Source organism: Agelaius tricolor, unplaced genomic scaffold (genome assembly GCF_023055355.1).
Source record: "Agelaius tricolor isolate 1412-34295 unplaced genomic scaffold, bAgeTri1.0.p SCAF_2, whole genome shotgun sequence".
Lineage (NCBI taxonomy): Eukaryota > Metazoa > Chordata > Aves > Passeriformes > Icteridae > Agelaius > Agelaius tricolor.
In genome coordinates, this window is record NW_027269262.1 from 20780285 (window position 1) to 20800417 (window position 20133).

The 20133-nt window shown below is 39.6% G+C and overlaps 1 protein-coding gene across 1 annotated transcript in view; it reads left to right on the plus strand.

Moving 5' to 3' along the window:
- The window catches only part of MYO10 (myosin X), a 163440-nt gene that overhangs the window by 66704 nt on the left and 76603 nt on the right, over nucleotides 1-20133 (plus strand). The window contains exon 3 of the mRNA XM_071453951.1: nucleotides 6442-6600. Coding sequence (XP_071310052.1) covers nucleotides 6442-6600 — 159 coding nt within the window. The remainder of the gene's footprint in view (nucleotides 1-6441; nucleotides 6601-20133) is intronic.

A 20133-nucleotide genomic window follows, 5' to 3' on the forward strand; every position in this document is an offset into this window, starting at 1 on the left:
GTAGAGGAACAACAAAGAGGCACAATTTAGTGGGTTGATGAGCTCTGCTGTGGCACTGAGCAGGGCTGTCATCCTGGCGGCGTGCTTCCTGTCACTGTGGAGCTTGGGAGCAGAAAGGGAAATTGTGTGTGGGTGTGAGAACCTGAAAGCTGTAGTAGGAAAGCCATTTGGGGAGGTGCTGCAAGTGATCCCTGGTGCTGTCGCTGCTGGAGGCTGGGGAGAGGGTGAGGAGGGCTTCAGGGCAGGCTCCCAGCACCTGAACCTGGGAGCAGCTAGTGACACAGGTGTCCCACAGGTATCCCAATGAGTCTGAGGAAAGATATGGAATGGGGACTGAGAGGAAGGGTTTGGAAGGGGGTTGATTGATAAGACAAAGAGCAAAGACTGAAAATGGCAGGAACCAAAGTAAGCAGAGGGTAATGATAAATAACCACATATTTACAGGCTGTGTGTTACTCACTGGTTGGGTTGGTACAGTGATGTGCATAGTGGTCATTTAGACATTTTCCATTAGAGATCAAGATTAACATCTAACAGGTAAGGAAGGCCAGAGACTGCAGTGGTTCCCAGCACAAAAGGGGGAGAATTTTACAAAACAGATGGAAAATAGGCTGATTCTCAGTTGATGTGTGTATGGGATAGTTGCTTGAAGAAAAGGCCAGGAGGTCACAGATAGGAGATTGGTGGTGATTTTTTCCTGACATCAATAAATGTTTTACATAAAATTATTTCATTTTCCTCCATAGGATTATAGTTAAGAAACTTCATTGTGGAGTTTTCTGGTTACTTTGATAGAGATTAAATTACATTTCATCAAAGCAAACCTTGGACCCTGGTACATCTTGCTATCTGAAAGATTATTTTGGAACAACACAGTGGGTGTCTAAGGTCAACTCATACAGAAAAATAGTAAATTACTGGGCAAAAACATTACTTGGGTTTCACTTTTGTCACGATTAACTGTAGAATTTTACAATGTCAATAGTTCTACTTTACATTTGATCTTAAATTACTTAGATTTGTAAGAGAGCATCCCTGTCCTGTACTTTAAGTATCTAATTAGACAGTAGATCTCTCCAGGAAAAAAGGGTAAAATACTACATTTTTATTTTTGTTTTTAATCTCTGGGTCCTTGGGCTTGTCATGATTTATTTTTCTCCCTGGAACACTGCATTCCACAGCTTGTAATGGCCTCTTTTTTCTGCTTGGACACATCTATAAAGACATTTTGTAAGATTTATTACATTCTTTTAACTTTTAAACATGAGGGAAACACAAATGATGATCCTCAGTTCAGACCAACAGCAGAGAATGAAAAAAGAATTAATATTTTTAAGTGGATGTTTCTCTGTACAGTCCTGTGTTTTGCTGGGCCGTGCTCATCTCTGCTGTGGGGTCAGTGACAATAGGCAAAAAGATGCCTCAGATAACAGAGGGCACTGATGTCATGAACATATGAGCCAAGTCCTCTTGGAGCTGGCAAGTCCTCTGGAGCTGTGATGTCCATTTTCATGGACATCACAGTAGCCATTGGGATTAATCCTCTGAAGAGTTCACATAGGGTAGTTCATGGGACAGCAACAGGAAAGCTGTGGGCTTTTCTTTTAAGGTCATTTAGTTTTGCTTTCTGGTGCTTGTGGACTGCCAGATGCTGTTGTCTAGTATCACAGGAATTACTGAAGAAATTGGGGTAGTTTGCTTGTATATTTTTACTTTGTAAACCTGTCTCTCAGGTGACTTCTGTCTAGTAGCTCTTTGTTTTCACTTTTCCTGTTCTACTAAATTTTATGTTTGCCATATTTTACATTATCTCTCTGATTGTATAGATTTGAGCAACTTAATTTAAATTGAGTGTGTGACAAAACTTTAATATTTCTGGTTTATGTGTTTGGATATCAGGATTATCTTCTGTAAGTCCCTGCAGTTTATAGAGTACACCTAGGGTTGATAAAAAAAATTCTTGAGCAGCAAAGAGCAGCTGAGGGAAGTTGGTTGCTCCATGTCTGTTACCTCTACCAATAAACCCTCTCGATTTATTGGAACAAGACTGACAGCAGGGACATGTTAAACTGCATAACCATGCCCAAGCAGACAGTATTTGGCATCAGTCAGGCAGTACCATGTTCAGCATGTGTTATTAATGGCAAGACTATGACAGGTGACCAGCTGATGCAGTTTCTCTGATGCAGTTTCAGCCCATGAGGTGGGTAATGGATCAGTGTGTAGAAGGGGTTGTCTAAAATGCTTGCAATATGTGAACTCTTCAGTAGATGACTTTGCACATTTTCAGAGAACAGTTTTAATAATGATCCAGCTTGTGTCAGGGCTTACATGGTGCATACGAGCCTACTTCTGCCTTTAAATAAAAATCTCACAGAAATCTCACTAAAACAATGAAGGTTGTAATTCAAATACCAACTTGTTGATCAGGAAACTTTTGGAGTACCTTCTGCCTTCCTCCTGTCGAATATGGGTCATCAGCACCAAACCCAAACCTCACTTCCTTGTGAAAAACACCCTGAATGATTCAGTTGAGTATGGGATTCATGCAGGCAGGAAATCCCAGGTGTGACTTGTAGCTTTTGCAAGAAGTGGGGATTGTGAGGGTTTTTTGATGTACATAAGCACTTAATTCAGCATTCTCTTAAACTCACTTGACTCACCTGTTGTGAAATCTCTTGATGCCATTTAATAATCTGATTCAAGCAGGGATTTTTTAAATTTGGCATCATGTCAGGAAATGGTACCATAAGAAAGAAAACATTTGTGCTCCTGTCATTGAGAGTCTATTTTGACGTACTTTGCTCGTGTTAATAAATTGTATTACAAATTACATCTTTTGTAAAAACATAATTTCCATTAAGTCTTGAACTTAGGGGTATTTTTTCAATGGAGAAAAGTAATTTTACATTGTTTTGTGGTATTTCCCTTAAATGGAAGGCTTGAAAGACAACTTTTTTTTCCTCCCACATGCCAGATTAATTGTGCAGGATAGCATTTGTTCTCTGGCTTTTTAGGCCACTTCTTCATTTGAGTCCCTTTTTGGCATGTTCATCAGAGCACTGGTAAGCTGTGGTAGGGACAACAGGGCAGTTTTGAAGGATTCTCCTTTCTCAGTGAAATGCACTTGACTGTTGTTAGGCTGAGTTTGCTGTTTTGTTTTATATTTCTTAAGCTTGTTCTTTTTGTTGTTGCTCTTTGCATTGGTCCATCCTATCTCAACCTCTAATTTTCATTTCCAGAATAACGTCAAGAGTTTTTATTTTGCATGCTGTCTCTTTAAGGTTAATTTAGAGTTTTCCATGTATTCAGCGTGTTTGTTATCTTGAACCATTTATATCTAGAAAGGAAAGTCATTTTTGCTGAATTCTCATTTAGGCTTGTCTTAAATCTTATTCTAGTTTCCTGTGCATTGCACTTGACCTTCCAGAAATGCTGGGAGGGTCCTTGAGGATGGATGTTCCTGCACTCTGCCAACAGGGTCCTCTTGAAGTTCAGGAGCCAACTGGGTCATCTTCCTGTTCTTTGTGCTGACCCTGCAGAATGGCTCTGGGTTCCTATTTCCTGAGGATTTCAAGTGCTTTAATATTTCATAACATGATCTTCTAGTCAGTAATGATAAAGTTCAAGGTAGTTTTTCCATGTCCTTATCCCAATAAAGGCGTGATTCAAGATGAAATAAAACAAAGCAGGCCTTTCAGCAGCAGGACTGCAGAAAGCCCATTTTAAGGAGATGAGGTTTGTACATGTGATCCTGCAGCCCTCTCTCATGACTTTGATCTTGTTAGATGACTTTGATCAAGTGTTACAGTGGGTTTAAGAAATCTGAGGGATGCATGGTTCTGGAAGAATTAAAAATAAAGGAGAAGTGGCTACTCAGTTTTCAAGAAGAGCTCCTCCTCCTTTCTTATTTGGGTGGCAGCTATTATTAGAAGTTGGTATGTTTTCTAGCTATGTGATGCACAGTCCTATCTCTGAAACAGCTCACAGAATAATTTCTTCACCCAAACGAGAAGGTAGTGTGTGGCAAAGATGGAAGTATTAGAACAACTAGACTGAAGAAGAGAAAATAGTGAGTTTGAGTGGTAAGGATGAATCTGCAGAGGCCATCTTGTAGTGCTGCCACATGCAACTCATTTGTTGTGTTGTTTTTCTTGGTGTTTGTCTGTGAGTTCTTTACATTAATAAACGTACTGAGTGATGTACAGGGTGCTTTGCCTACCTTACTAACCTGTGCATCACTCATCAAAGGATAGGCATCGCAAATATGGAGGTTATCCTCCTAGAAGTGATATTTTGCTTTCCTTCCATGTTCACATGAGATGCACTCACAGGATATGTGTCATCCTCTTTTGGTTTCCTAATTCTCCCACTGAATCTGTTTTTCTGTATCCAGGATGATACATAGCCTGTGTTAAGTTGCTTACTTTTCTAGGATTTGCTCTCCTTATTTCCCTTTTATTTCCGAATCTTTCAGCTTGTGGTATTTTTGTTCTACATTATGACCTTGTTTTCCTGTATGGTTCTTCTGACTAGAACTGCAGTTTAAAACTTTTGAGATGTAATAATCTCTAATTCCACTTAAAGTTTGTGTGGTTAGTCTTAGGACTGCTAACACATTTTTCAGCCACAAAAGTTTTGCTATCAGTTGATGCTCTTCACGTTAGTTCTGTCTATTAGATCTTCTGTCTGGACCACATGCTCCTACAAGTGGCTGCTTTCTCCATCTTGGCAGGGTCCCTCTGCCCTGTACAAATCATTGTCCTGTCATTTTTATGATTCTTCACCACAAAATAAGGCTCTGATCTCACCATGTCTGTCTTTTTCCCCTCAACCAAGGACTAGGATGTTCTGAACCTACTGGAACTTTTTAACAGTTTGCTCACATACCTTGTTGGTGTCTGTGATGCCTCCCAGCTCCTGTCAGAAGTTTCTATCCCGGATCTCCTTTCTTCCCCAGCTTTCCTTCAGTATGCTTTGTGCTGGTGCAAGTGACACCTGTAATGGTGTGACGGCCTGTGCCAGCATTTGCTATGTTTAGGATACTATTTCAATGAGGAAATGTCTTCAGGCTGTACTCCTCTGCCAGCTGTTAGGATATCCAAGTACAGAGCTTTGGTGTTTCATCTGATCTGCCTTCAGCCTCTTGCTTCTTCAGCCTCTCTTCTCTCACTTATCTCAGCAGGACAGACAACATCACTGTTTGTCTGGATGGTCTCCTGCAATGTCACTCCTTCAGTCTTTCTTTGCCAGGAACATACATAAGGTTTTATGGTGATAAACCTCTGAGGGGTTTCCTCCTCCTGCGCAGAGGTGGCCCCTCAGGCACAGCGTGACCCCCAGCCTGCAGCAGCATTCCCACAGTGCTTGCTGGTGCTTGGCTGACAGTTATGGCTCTGCTTCTGTTGGCTTCATAAATATTATTTTAAAGGATTTCAGAGGGGTTTGGGTTTTTTCTAATGTTCCACATTAGTATTTCTCCAAAGTAGTTGCATTAGTTCCATGCTTTGACTTTTTAACACTGAAATGGTGCCATTAGCAGGGACAAGAATTGCCTGAGGAGCATTGGCTGTGCGAATGTGGGCATACATTTATAAGGATGAAGTGCCAAGATGTAAATTTGCAGGAAATGGGATGTAGTCTTTATTGATGTTATTAGCATTCATAAAAGTTTAACTATATTGAGGATGTGTACATCTTCTTGCATATTTGTGATAGTTTTACAGAAGATATTTGGAAGTGTTTTCCAACCAAGTATTTACATTCTTTTTTAGGGCTTTTACTGTCTGTTAAGAGCTGGCTTCAGAAACTAGTCCCAAAAGTCAATTAAGAAATCTGTTGGCTTATTAATTTCTAAATATCTGCTGCACACAGAACTTAAAATGCTCCTCGCATAAGGTGTAATGACTGTTTCCTGACTGGAGAGTTGAATGGAAACATTTAAGTGGATTTCAGATCAAACATATGAACACTTGCAGCCTATTAGAGCATTAATTTTAATTTGCTGTTTTGCACAGTCAAGCATTTCCTCCCAGAGCAATTTGACTGTAAGTGGGTTTTACTGTAAGAGGTGGTTTATTGTTTGGTTGGTTTTGTATTTTTAGGAATGGTTATTGCTTGGTTTATTTTTCTCTTGATAAAGTCTAGCATGAATCCAGTGTGAAGCAAGGTTGCATTTGCCCTCTAACAGGAAAAGCCCTTACAATCCTCAGTGCACTCTCAGTGTGTTCTAGTTTCTGATGACCCATGTAGGTATTTGGGGCTTCAATCAGTGTCAGAGAAGCTTTAGAGGAAGGTATCCCTGCCAGGCTATTATATTTTGCAAGTCTGCACACTGATAAGATGGATAGGGGATATGAATGGATGTGAAAGCTCCATTCTCAGACAGGAGATTTTGAATGTGTGCTCTGATTAATATTGTTTTTGTTTCCCCTCTTTCAGGTATTCACTTATAAACAGAGCACGATCACACACCAAAAAGTAACACCTATGCATCCAACAAGCACAGAGGGTGTGGAAGACATGGCAGCACTCATAGATCTCCATGAAGGCTCCATTATGCACAACTTATTCCAGCGATATCAGCAAGATAAAATCTATGTAAGTTTTTTCTAAAATTAAGAAAAATATCCACTGGGAATGTTTTTGAATGCTACATACACTTCTACACTTTCAGTGATGGGGTTGTGTAAAGGACTCTCATTTTCCTCTTCTTTAAACTCTGCCCCAACAACATGTGCTGTGTATGTCACCAGAGAGGATGTGCTGGAACTTAGTCTGTCACTGCCATTTGAGATCCTGTTAGGCTAAGATCCAATTCTGATCAGCTTCCCCTCCTGTGTTGTAGTAGAAAGGGTATTATGAAAGAAGCATACAATTGTCAAGCTGAGCATTTGTGCTGTTAAATAAATGCTGTTAAATAAAGATAGTTGGAGTTTGGGGTCTATGAGAACAGACAGCTGTTTATCAGTTTCCAAAACTAGGATTTAGTCCATACAGAGTTCCCTTTCTTAACTCCGTAATGAAGATTTTTATGATTAGATTTACCTGCTCCTTCAATATTTTCATTAATCTTGAACTATCTGCAAATATTTCCTGAGTCTGGAACTGCACTAAACATTAGAAAAATACAAGGAATATTAGCAGCTACTGCAGGTTGCAAAATTGCACTTTTCAGTGGTTCAGTGGTTTGGGTTTTTTTACTAATAATTGCAGAGCATGGTTTTTGTTTCTTCACATGCCTGGGCCCTTGATTTGACCATATACATGCTTTATTTCAACCATCTTCTACTGAGTTTGGCTTCTTATTTTTAAATATTAGCATATCTAAGTGAAAAAAACAAATTTTCCCTGTATTTAAGATTTGATGAAAAGCAAAAAAGGGCACAATGAAATAATATTCCTTTGCATATTACCCTAAAAATGGATAGCATGGGGAATCCTCAATACTGAGGCAATTCTCTTCACATAAATCTTTATGTATATTTTTTCCCTCAAAATAAATGAACTGTTTTACCTTTCAGAAAAATCAGCAAACAAAAGTTGAATAGCATAAGTGAACAACCCTATGGGTGTGAGTAAAAAACATATACTTGATAGAAGTTTAGTTTTCGATCAGTGTTGTTAGATTAGCATATGGTACTCAGTGTGAGTCAAATTTTAAAAAATTGTTTTATGATGTGCACTCACATAGAAGACACACCCCCTTCTAAAAAACCATGAGGGTATGAGTGTGATTTTTTTGATGAGGCATAGAACAGCCTTGTTCTGAAGAGACATGTCCTAGCTTCTTTCTTAGCTTGTCAAGGCAAGTTTAGGGTGTTCTGATCCTTGGTGCTTAGCGCGGTGCACTTTTCTAGACAAACAGGTTTGTGTGCTGTTAATGATGACAGATCTGCAGTTGATACTGACTGTACATTGTTCCTTCAGTTTTGCTAATTTAACTGCTTACTCTTTTGAATCCACCTGAAAAATTATTGAAAAGGTGGTTGGAAAAAAAATATGTGTTTCAAAATTCTTATAAAAGCCTTTCTCTTGCCCTGTATGTGTAACCAGGACCAGACTATAGAAGCATCTTCTTTTCTCCAACCTCCCAAAAAACTGATTGAATGCCTTGAGTAATTTCATGAAAGTTTATAAATATAGGAGCATGTATTTCAGAAGGGGGTGTTGTTATTGCAAAAGGAGATTTGTCATTTTGAGCCAAAATTGCTTCACTACATTGAGCAATTCAATCATATTTTAATGTTAAAAAAAAAGACTGAAGATGCATTAAGCTTACCTTTGTTGAAGGTTACTTTGCAGCTGATCATTCAAACTTGCTCAGTCATTCTGCTTTGGGACCAAACTAGTCCTATTACAGGACAGTAAAAGCCATTGGAATTTATGCCAGGAGCAAGCAAAACTTTACAGATTATACATTTGCCTTCTCCCTTGACCAGGAATGGCTTCATCACTGTAGTTCACATATTGTCTCTTGTATCTGCCTCATCATCTTGTCTGTATCTGCCCCTGGTGCGCTGGGGATAAATTGGGAAGGTGTGTACCACTCTCCACTGTGGCCTTAGGGGCTGATCATCCATTGAAAGACTTCTTGCCATCCTCAGATACAAACCACCCTATAATTGCTGTGTTCTGGCTTTTAGCTTACAGATCCCTTTTGTCTCAGTTCTGTGCACCTTCTTGTTCTGAGTAGGGGGAAGAGATATGCAAAGGTTTATGCTGTCATTTTTGAGTTCTATGCTTGTAGTATTACAAATATATTAGTGTGGTTCTTGAGCAGGGCAGCTTTTTGTTCCTTTTCTCAGTGGCATTGAGACCAGGAAGCACCTTTTTTACCTTAACAAAGAATACACTAAGTTGGGATTTGAGTTTTGGGGCTTGCTTGTTCACACACACATTAACATTATATCAAGTGCAATCTACTTAATTGTAGTGTAAAGTGTATATAATTTCAAAGGTACAGAACAAACAATTAAAGGGAAATTTAAACAGTTACTTCTCAGAAAGACTAATGTTTATGCAGATCTTTCTCTGTTAACTCGTGTGTTGTTCTGTATTTGAAGAGCTGTTTCTCCAGCATTTAAATAAATATCTTCAGATGTTTGGGCTCAGTTTAATCTTCCGTTACTTATTAACATTTTTGTCTCACATACTCATACCCGTGTTCCTAAACTTTTCAGTACTTCCTAATTCATACTACAAAGTTATTTGCTGTTGATTCCAAGTTGTGTCAAACACGTCAGCGACTTTATTTGCTGCTGCCAACAACTGCAGCTTTAAAGGATCAGCAGATGATTTTCTATATTTCCTGATATCTCTTGGGGAGGGATGAATATTGGCTTAGATTACAGATTATGTTCATAGTGAGAATGATGCCTGGCTCAGAACATAATTGAGGCTCTCAGCTGAGCCTTTGCTGTTTGCAAGAAGGTGAATGACAAAACGTTGTTCTTGCCTATGTGCAACCATCTTTTTGTATCAGTCAGGTCTGTTAACATATGTGATACGTTTTGTGTGAATTTCCATGAAAGAGTGTGTGCTTTCCCTTTCTGGTCTGTAAGAAGCATAGGATATACAAGTCCTTTCTTGATTCTTTCAGGCAGGCTGGTACTGTCTGGTATTTTTTTCAGGCTTTGTGACTAATACTGCATTTATTTGAAAGTTTGGTTCCGTGCTATACCACATTTGTTGTCCAGGAAAGGACAAAATTTAGGATGGCAGTGATCATACAGTGCATGGGCTTTCATTGCTGCTTCATCTCCCATTTTGTTCCTATTGGAAACAACAGTGGGTTATCCAGCTGTGGACATCAGCGTACAAGGTTTATCGCTCCTCTTTGAATGCTCAGATTAACTTGCATGCTAGACTGGCATGTGGCAAAATATGGAAAGATAAACACTAATGCTAAAAATGGAGGATGGCCACATTTGAAAACAGAGCCTTTTGTGAAGCACTTGGGGGATTTGGTCACCTCTGAAGCGAGGCCATGACAGGGCACATAATGTGGAGAGGGCAAGTGCTGTGGCAGCCACTCTTGTCGACATTCAAAGGCAAATTGTTCCCAAGCTGTTGATTCTGGTTTACTTTTAGTTAAGTACACACTGCGGAGCAGACTGGCTCAGCCTTGGAGAGAATTCCATAAACCACATGGCGTGGATTGTGCTGTGAGTCACACAAATTATGGTGTTTGGACTGGCTCTGGGATGAGTTGCAGTTGTCTTGTCTCTGCCAGTGGTTTGTTATTGATGCAGGTGAGCAAATTTCAGAAGAGCAGAGTGGAGGATGAGAGAGCAGCTTTTGCTGAGGTGAGAGGGAGGTTGGAAATAACAGCAGTATACATTGTACAGGTCAGTGCAGAGGCTTTCAGTGTCATATACACATTCATTTGCATGAATTCAAGCAATAAACAAGTTTCAAACCCCTTTTGATTAGCTTTTTCCTTTTGAATTAAGTTAAGAAATGCTAGGTAGGCACATCCACCTTTGAAGTAGTGATGTTGATGATTTGACACGTGCCTGCCTTGTTTAGGTGGAGGATGTGCACCATGCCCAGAGCAGCGTTCTGCTTGGGCTGCAGTGTGGTGGTCCCTTGGTCACCCTCCCCTGATGGGGAGAGTGACTTCTGGGTTGTCCACCAGTTGGGTGTGGTCTCCAGGAAGGGTGAGGGACAACACAACCTATTTTTGCTCACTCTCAAATTAGGAGTGCAGCTTGCTGGCCGATAATTATAACCATCTGTTATGCGTGCATGTGTATGAAAAGTTCTGTACCAGCCACGTCGACATGTAGTGCTGTACCAGCCACATCCACATCAGAGGGATGTGATGGTAATTAGGAGCTCAGTTTTCATGGCTAGCTTCCCTTCTCTCTTCGGCTGAAGCAACAAACATTGAATAACTTGGATGAAAAAGCAACATTTATCTGATTTTTTGAAAAAGGTATTAAACAGGAAAAGTTGTCTCTTCCATGACAAGGTTGTTGCAGAGCTCCTAGCCACTTCATGGGACAGAATGCTCAGTTCTGTCTGTTCTTAAAAGGGATTTTCAGTTATTTATGCATTGATTTTTAAATCTATTAGTGTTTATTTACTTAAGCAGCACATTCAGTTGGAGTTTGTTAAGCTTGCAGTAATTAGATAATTTATCTCCCTCGAAGTCATGAGGGCTCCCAGAGGCAACTAGTTGATGTTTGTGCTGTATTAATCAATAATCACCAGAGGGGTTTTTTCAAATTCTGTTTGCAGACACAGACACTTTAGTATCTAGGTCAGTTGGTCTCTGTGACTTGTTTTTCTGGGTTTTTGCATATTTGGTTTTTCTCTGAGTACAGTAAAACTCCTTTTGGATCCAGTGCAGTTGCTCTGTATGGTGCTATGATGGTCAGCAGGAAGTGGATATTGCTGCATGTTACAGTGAGAAAATAGTGGGACACACTAAAGTCATGGTTGATGTAATGCAGCCAGACATAATTCATACACTTCAATAGCACTCCTGCTCAGATGTCCTCTAACAGGGACACAAGTTGTAGGTGAAGGCAGAGAAACAAAGATGAGTAGAAGCCAACAGAATGATAGAATCACTAAGGTTGGAAAGGTCCTCCAATGTCTTCAAGGCAAACCTTTGACTGAATGCCACCATAAATACCACTAAACCATAGCCCTAAAGTTTTCTAATAAAGACAAAACCTCCTGACTGGTTTCTTAAATGGAAAAAGTTGGACACACTCCATGCAGAAACTGAACCTAAAAAGTATGTATGTCATGGTCCCCTACTATGTCCTGGACAGCTCAACAGCCTCTGTCTTTGGCCTTTCGTGTGCCTTGCTATAAATAATTGTGGGCCGTGGACTTAAAAAACCCCAGACAATGGTACCCAGAAACTATGTCATTACTTAATACCATAAAACATGTATATAAAACAGTACATGTCCCTAGAACAATTACACTAGCCCCTAGAAGTACATTTATCCTGGTCTTGTCTGCAATCCAGCTGTGGTTGCATGGTCCCTCTCCAGAGGCATCCACTGCTGTAGAGCAGTCCCAGGTAACCAGTTTGCAGGATCTGCTCTGGGGTCACGGGGCAAGCTGCTGTTTATTTAATTGCTCTGCTTTTACAGTAAAGAAATCTTCAAAGATTTGTGCTGATGAATCACAGTGTTTTTTACGCCTTCCTATGCTGCTGAGAAGATGGGGAAAATTCTTGCCACCAGCTCTTTCCACAGAAGTGTGGAAGCAGAGAATGCTGTTGCTAAGAATGCATGACAAATGTCTATACATAGCTGCTTACCTCCATAATTAGAATGTTATGCTTGCACACATCAGATAATGTTTTCAAAATGTGGTTCAAAGCGAGTTCCTGTCTCCAAGCATTAATTACAGCTTCCATTTCACATCTGTTACTAGAGAGCAGCAGACAAAGATCTATAAAAACACAGCAGGGTTTTAATTGGAAATCTAGTGAAATTTATTACTGGTGATTGTTATTTCTAAAGGCTGGTCAGTTATATAGATCAAAAATTGTCTACCACAGGCAAATTACCTTTTTTTCTTTTTAATATGTGTGAATGGAGAAACATAGCTGTAATGATATGAGAAGTAAACAAATGCCATCAGTTGGTTAACCAACCTTGCTTCTGACTTCCTCCATTCTGCATGACTTGTGGAACTGCTAATAGTTATAATAACAGCAACAATAAAGAGTGTTTGTCTGAACTCTTGTCCTCACAAAGTCCTCAACTGAAAATACCGGGAATTTTAAAGGTGCTTATTTTCAGATCCAAGGAAGTATTTCAGCCTGAGGTGTTGTGTTCAATGTGATACCATTAAAAGAAATGAAAGGTGTGTGTTGCTGAGTACCCTGCCATGTATGCCACAGCTACACAAACACTTTGCAGTGTGTGCAGTGGCCACATGTGCCCACACCTGCACCAACACATAAATTTATATTATGGTTTGCAGCACATTAGGTGGTGTTGGTAACCTGCTGGGTGTACACATAATAGTAAGGATCTCACCTGCTAGCATCAGTAGGCTGCTTTAGTGAGGGGGAGAGGGTGAAGAGGTCAAAGTTTTATTAAAACATGAAAGGTTGCTCTTTCTGTTCTGCTCTGTACCAGTTTTTGGTTTTTTTTCTCAGTTGATTAGTTGGTTGGTTGGGAAATAAATAATAGATGGACTGGCAACAGGATCAGTTTCTGTTGACTTCCATGAGTTTTCTATTTGTAATACAAAAGCTCTAAACTATCTTTGATGGCAACTTCATATAGAAAACTGCAAAGTAGAAATCTGTCATCATGTGCAGATTTTGTCATTGGTGATGGTATATATTGCTAATGTCTTCCCAGATTTGAAGTCTAGTATTCATTTATTGCATGTCACTGCTAATTCTTTGAGCCAAGAACAGAAAGCAGACCAACATCAAGAATCAAAAGAAAAATTATAAGTGATTTGCACAAATGCCAACAGCAGCTTAGTGCTGTTCAGTTAGAGTTTTTGCAAACCGTGCTGAATGTTTCTGCATGTGCCATTGCCTCACTTGGAGGTAAGCTTTGGCTCCTTTCTGTGAGATCTGTTGTTCCCAGTCCAGCAAAGTCTTTGAAAGGAGGGCAGGAATTTGGACTCCAAACCTTAGGGTGCTTACCTGTCGCCAGCACGTTTTCTTTACATAGGTTAGGCTTTTACTGTAAAGCGAGATTTAAAGCGAGCTGCACAAAGTTTCCTGCCTGTGCTGTACTGTCCAACTGTCTTATACACATATTCCAGCAGTTTAATACTAGAAACGCTGCAAATAAACCCATTTAAGTTGGGAGTGAATTAACTTTTATAGCTATTGTTTATCTGTGTAAATGGATTATTGGTTCATGGCCAGCCTGTTATTTTTTATTTGAAAAGAGGTGGTCCCTCTCTCACAGGCAGTTTCAGCTTTTTCCCTTTGATGTTTGTCTGTCTATCTTTTTAAAACCAAACGGAATCCAAAAGTTCCATTTAGCAGATTTTTGACAGTTAATTCCATTTGCCATCTCAGTCCTGATTTCTCGACTGACAGCTATTTGGCAGCAGTTCAGTACCATCCAGCTAACTACCTGGCACAGAGATAGATTTCAGTTATGCTGGCTTTTGATTTCTCTTTTCATGCTCTGTTAAAGAGTAATTCCTGCTCTTCCTGCTTTCCTCTTAAAAAGCCCTTTCTATAGAAGATGTCTTCAAATATTAAAGAGCCACAGAAGTTATGGAAATCTGGATATCAGTATGTAAAATACTTTCAGGCAGAATTAAACAGATCTGTGAAGCTTTATATAAAAATATTTCACCAGTGTTGTAGAGACAATGCTCTTTGGTTCAGTGTTTTACCAGCATTTTGGTTTTCCTTTGTGTGTATTTTCTCTGAAAAGCCCCTTCATCTCTCCAGTATGAATGTATAGGAAGGAAGAAGACCATTTTTTTCTTTTCCTTGCTGGAGGGTAAATTAGACCTTCAGACAGTTTTGAAAGGCTCATTTGAGCATTGTGCAATAACAGAGGAGGAGGAAGAACTAGTTTGTGCCACAGGCCATTTGAAATGAAGTGATAAGCCATGGGGTCTCCGCTTTTTGTGAGGCCTTTTTTGATTTGAGCTGGAGCTCGCCTGGTTAAAACTGTGCTCACAGATTGCTACAGTCTCATGTGCAAACTTATTTTCACATGCTGTATTGCAGCCCATGAAAATAACAAAAATCAATGTCTTGTTCTGATCAATCGTGTTTGTGTTCAGGAGGTCACTGGCTCTATCTGCGTGGCAATGGCAAAGAGAGAAATTCTTCAGTAATTGTTTATATGAAAACTGTACAAAAGATCATTATTCTGACTCAGTAGATAGGACTGCTGCATGGTAGAGATTACATTGTATTAGTCAGCAAAAAAAAGTACAGTAAAAACAAGGAGACTTGGGGCTTTTTATACAGGAGAAAAACTGCCAGAGACCTGTGAATATCTTATAGAAGGAAAAATGTCTATCTGATTTTAGATCAGATATTTCTGTATTATTATCTGCTGGTTTGGTTTTTACCTTTGGCTGTAACAGTGCTCTTTTATCAACCTTTTTTAAATTGATTTCATACTTCCTAACTGGATTGCTTTTGGTGTGGATTCAGGATAACACTTGTAGTGTTTCCTTGAGTAGTCCCCATCCACATGGAACAAATTGTCCAATAGGAGAAAATAAAGAGAAAAAGAAGATGAGATTAATCTGTGAGTGTATCTCTTCACCAGGTGGAGAGGTCTTCACCATCTCTGAGCCTTCTGTGGATGCAGAAAGGTGTCTGCCTCCGTGCAGTTTGGGGTATTTACATTGGTACCTAATGTGACCAAAACCCAGTTTTTAACCCTTAAGAAACAGACCTAGACAGTTTCATTTGACTTCCTAGAACAAGGACTCAATGAATGTGCAAGATTGAAGCTGTAGGGAGCTGAAGGAATCTCTTAGTGTAGAAGTTAAGGTAGCTGGATTACAAAGTACAATTTTTTTCTTGAAGAGATAGCACAGCCTTTGCCCTTGGAAGGGCTTGGAAACAGGACTGTGTTGCTTAACACTGTTGCACCAAGGGAAGCTTAAGGTCACATTAGCTGGATTGAAGGGTCAACATCACAGACAAGGCTGCATATAAGAGGGTGTCCTGTTGCCCAACAGTTGCCTGTGATCATCTGAAATCATGTTTTAAAATAGTCCAAAACTATTCCAAAATCTTCTTGTGAACTGTGCTGGTGGAATCAAGCATAAAGCCTGGCTTTGAAAAGGCCTTGGTCTGTTATGCCTTGGATCCATTCTGTGCTCAGCACAGAAGGAGAAAAGGCCAGCTGGGAAGTGGTTGGTAGGAGAGGCTGCTGCAGTTTCCATCATGGACTGAAGGACATGGTTTGAAAGTACAGCTGAGCAGTGTGAGAAGACACTTAACAAAACCAGTGACAAGGAGAACATGTAGGAGGTGGGTCTTGGCTGTAGGTGTCTGATCTTTCTACTGACATTCCATGTCATGTTCTGGTTCCCTTGAAAAGATCCTCTCCTGTGGGTGCTCTTGAATTTGTAGTATGGCCTGTGTATGTACAAGCAGGTCATTTTGCAATCAATCCTACAGCTGAACTTAAAAAGAAAAAAAACAACAGTTTAGGAGTTATAATGTTGAATGCATTTACAAGGAACACAGATATAGAGAAAAAGCAAAGCTGATGTAAATTTGGGTGGTTGGAAGTTCACCATGAGTCACCAGACATGGTGAGGACTGCAGGAGCCCAAGCATGTAAGGATGATTATAGAGTATGGCATTTCCATCTTAGGAATGACTTGATTGGTTGAAAACATTTAAAACATGCAGTTTTAAAAAATATTAAATTGTAGTTTAGTACTTCACTTTGATTATGGTTTTTAAGAAAGAAGCTTTGCTTCAGACATGAGACAGCTGGATTCTGTCCCACAGAAATTAGCATGGGACTAGCTGAAAGACAGGGTATACTTACCACAGTGAGGATAAATCGAGATCCTACCATGAACGAGGGCATTAATTACCATCCTCTTTATGGCATACCATTGCTCCTTCTTCTGTCTCCCCTAAAAAGCACACCAAAATGTGGCCCAGCCATCTTTCTCCTTTTTCTGCTGATGTGTATGTGGTAGACATTTGGTTTTCTTTGCCACAGCATAAACTCAACCCTGATTACCATCAATCCTTTCACCTGAGAGAGCTCTGGACCACAAAGACCATAGCTGCAGTGTGGAACAAACTCTTCTGTTCCCAGGTTTTTCATCCTGACACCTTAAAATTTGATGTTGAAAACATAATGAAGTCTGATGGCTATTTTGTGGTCTTTTAAAAGTTACCTGCCACTGCATGTTCTGTGAAAACACTGGTTTTATTTGGTAAGATTCCTGTAGCTGTGATGATTTAAAGGTACGTGAGATGCAGAGGTTGTGTGGAATGGTGATAAAAATCTTTTCCCATGCCTTTTGTAAAAGTAACATAGAAGTAGCCATTTGAGTAGTTTATTTGAGGTGAGCCAGTTGTACTACAGTTTAATTTGAAGTTTCCCATATATTAAGGGTAAGCCCACAAAGTAATACTTGTGGAATAAATTGGAAGGTTAATAGCAATACCCCATTTTTAAAAAAAAATACTTTTACTTTTCAGACACAGAATCGGTTCCTTAAGAAACTCCAGGAAATTCAGGAGTTGTTCAAAAACAGTCCAGAAACATATTTTTTGAGGCATCAGTAAGCATGCTTTTCTTTCTCTAATAACATAGATTTTTCACACTTTAAAGAAGAAAGGCTTGAAAGTGCTCTTAAGGAAGTTGAACTAAGTCCTGTTTCTCGATGTTAATGTATATATCTGTAACAAAACATCTTAATTTCTGTATTTGATCTATTCCAGAATCTCTAGTTCCAAGCTGTGAAGAATATTTTGAGTTTTGGTGGTCGTAAGGAAACACAATGATAGAAAGAAGTAGAGTAATGCAGTCTTCTTACACCTGTTTTAATAATGCAAGCAGTTTCTGTTGAGATTGTTGATCAAAGATTTAGTTCAGGAGCAGCACATAATGTGCTTCAACAGAGTCCTCCAGTCTTCTTCTGCCTTCTCTCTCGCACTCTCCCTGTAGCATGAGATATGGAGAGCCTAAGTGTGTGTCCTTCCTTGCTTCCCCCTCCTTATTTATTTATTTGTGGAAGCAGGAAGACTGGGATGTCTCAGATGCTAGAAGTCTGTGAGGTACAGAGGGGCACCTTGACGTAGAGAGTGTAAGGTCATGAGAAGGGTAGTGTAGAAAAAAATTAATGACCTTACACGGGAAAAGCGAGCTTGGGTAGAACACAGCTATCATAAAGGATCCACAGAAACAGAAAAGTTATTGTGGAGAAGTTTTGACATAAAAGGGAAGAAGTACAAGGTGTATGGTTGCTGGATGTGGAATAAACCTGAAAGGATATACCGCAAAATTCTAAAAAGCATCTGTGAAGGGGAAAAGATGAAAAGCAGGGTGACTCTGGTGTATTCAGTATGTTTGGTTTATAGGACTAATGAAGTGGTCTTCCATTAGGGCAGTTTTCTTATTCATTGCTTTTTCATTATAGAGAATCTAAAAAAAGAAAATTGAGGGGGAAATTTCTTACTCTACTTTTTTCTCTTTTAATCTGAAAGCCTTTTCTACATGGGAAAGTAAGACATTTCAAACTGTATTTTGTTCCTACATTGAAAACTTTTTTCTTGTAATACTAAGTGTAAAATACACAAAAGTGGATTTGGATCAATAAAAGCTTGTATGTAATTTAGATTTGTTTGGCATCAAACTAAAATAAATTGATTGCGTTTTTATTAAAAAACCCCCACCCTCTCATGTTAGACAGGACTACTCTGACTATATTAAGTTTTGCTAGAGTACTTCTGTGGATAACAGCAGTCTTTGTCAGCTCTTGTTTAAGAATAAATTGTTTTTCAGTGTTTGAAGAACTGTGGGATAATTTCAAGACAGAGGCTCAAAGCTAATTGCTATCAGAAGGCAACAAACAAAACAAAAAGCATTCAAAGAACTGAGGAAAAATCTCTTCCTTTCTGAAGTACATCTTTAATTTTGTCTTGCCTTACTCCATGTCTAGCTGAGAAGATAGGATTGGAACTTCTAATTTTGTAAGTCCTTGTAGACAATCAGCAAACAATCTTGTTTACCCTTTTTGCTGAAAGGGGGAGCAGGAGTGTCTGTGGTTTGTGATTAAAAGTGTTTTAGGAGATTAATTAACAATGTAAAATTCCAGTAAAAATTTGAAAGTGCAAAAGGAACCCAGCCTTTAATACAGTAATCAAAGTGCTGCATTGGGATTCAGGCTGAGTAACTCAACTTCCATTTATTCTTTGGTTTAAATAAATACATTAGCCATGATCTGATAACAAGTTGTTGCTGGTTTAGTCTGTACCAAAGTAGTTCAAGAGTTTGTGTATGGTTCTGTGTGAAGCCTTGAGACAGTCATATATCAGGGAATAGTAAACTGCCCTGTTCATTGCCATGGATTTAAGGGGTCAGGCTTCTAACAGGATTCTCACAGTACATCACTGAAAAAACTCTCAAACTATTTCAACTGGAAATCTCCAGAACTCCCCTGTCTGCTTTCTAGTGCTCTGGTAGCATTTCTCCCATTCATAATTGTTTTGGAATGCTTTCATTAAAATAAGAAATTACTGACTTCCAGAATCAGATTAGAAACTGCAAAGAACAAAAAAAAAATTTGGATTACTGTCTTACAAGCAAAGTGGAAGTGTCATTCTTACGTGATCATACCTTTTCTAAAATTTCACGTGCTTTGTGGTGTTGGCATCATATATAATTTAGAGATCCTGCTTCTGATTGCTAACCCATTTAATTTGCCATATGCTGATGTCTGGTGCAGAAATGGTGCTCAGGAGACAACACACATCCACGAGCAGTCCTGCATTTTTTTGTGTGTTTTTACACCGGTTTAACCTGCTGCTAAGATTCTTGCATTTGCCAGACCAGAAGGTCTGCCCTGCAAAAAAGAGGCTGTGTTGTGTGACTGCTCAAGGTCTCCAGGGGAGGGCAAGTGGAGGAGCCTACAAGAAAGATTGAGAGGCACTTTTTCTGGGGGCATGTGCTGACAGGACAAGGGGGAATGACTTCAAACTGAAAGAGAGTATGTTTAGGTTAGATATTAGGAAGAAATCCTTCACTGTGAGGGTGAGGGCACTGGAACTGTTTGCCTACAGAAGTTGTGGATGCCCCATCTCTGGGAGTGTTAAAGGCCGCATTGAATGGGGCATTGAGCAATCTGTTCTAGTGGAAGGTGTCCCTGGCCATGACAGGGGTGTTGGAACTACATGATCTTTGCTCATTGCAGCCCAGGCCATCCTGTGATTCTATAAAGTTGAGAGTTGGTAGCGTTCTTCATGGGAGTACATGTATCCTTCCCCCCTCCCTGAGGTTCCTAACTTTGGGACTCTTAGAGCTGCCACTCTGGGATCTACTGCTTATAAAATATTGCTTCTAGTAAGACCTTGTGGTAGGTACTGGATGGGATAAGTAGTAAGCCTGGAAGTGATGTAGGAAATTATTCTTACAGCAGCAGATCTTGCTGCAGTGGATTATCCTAGAGGCAATTTAC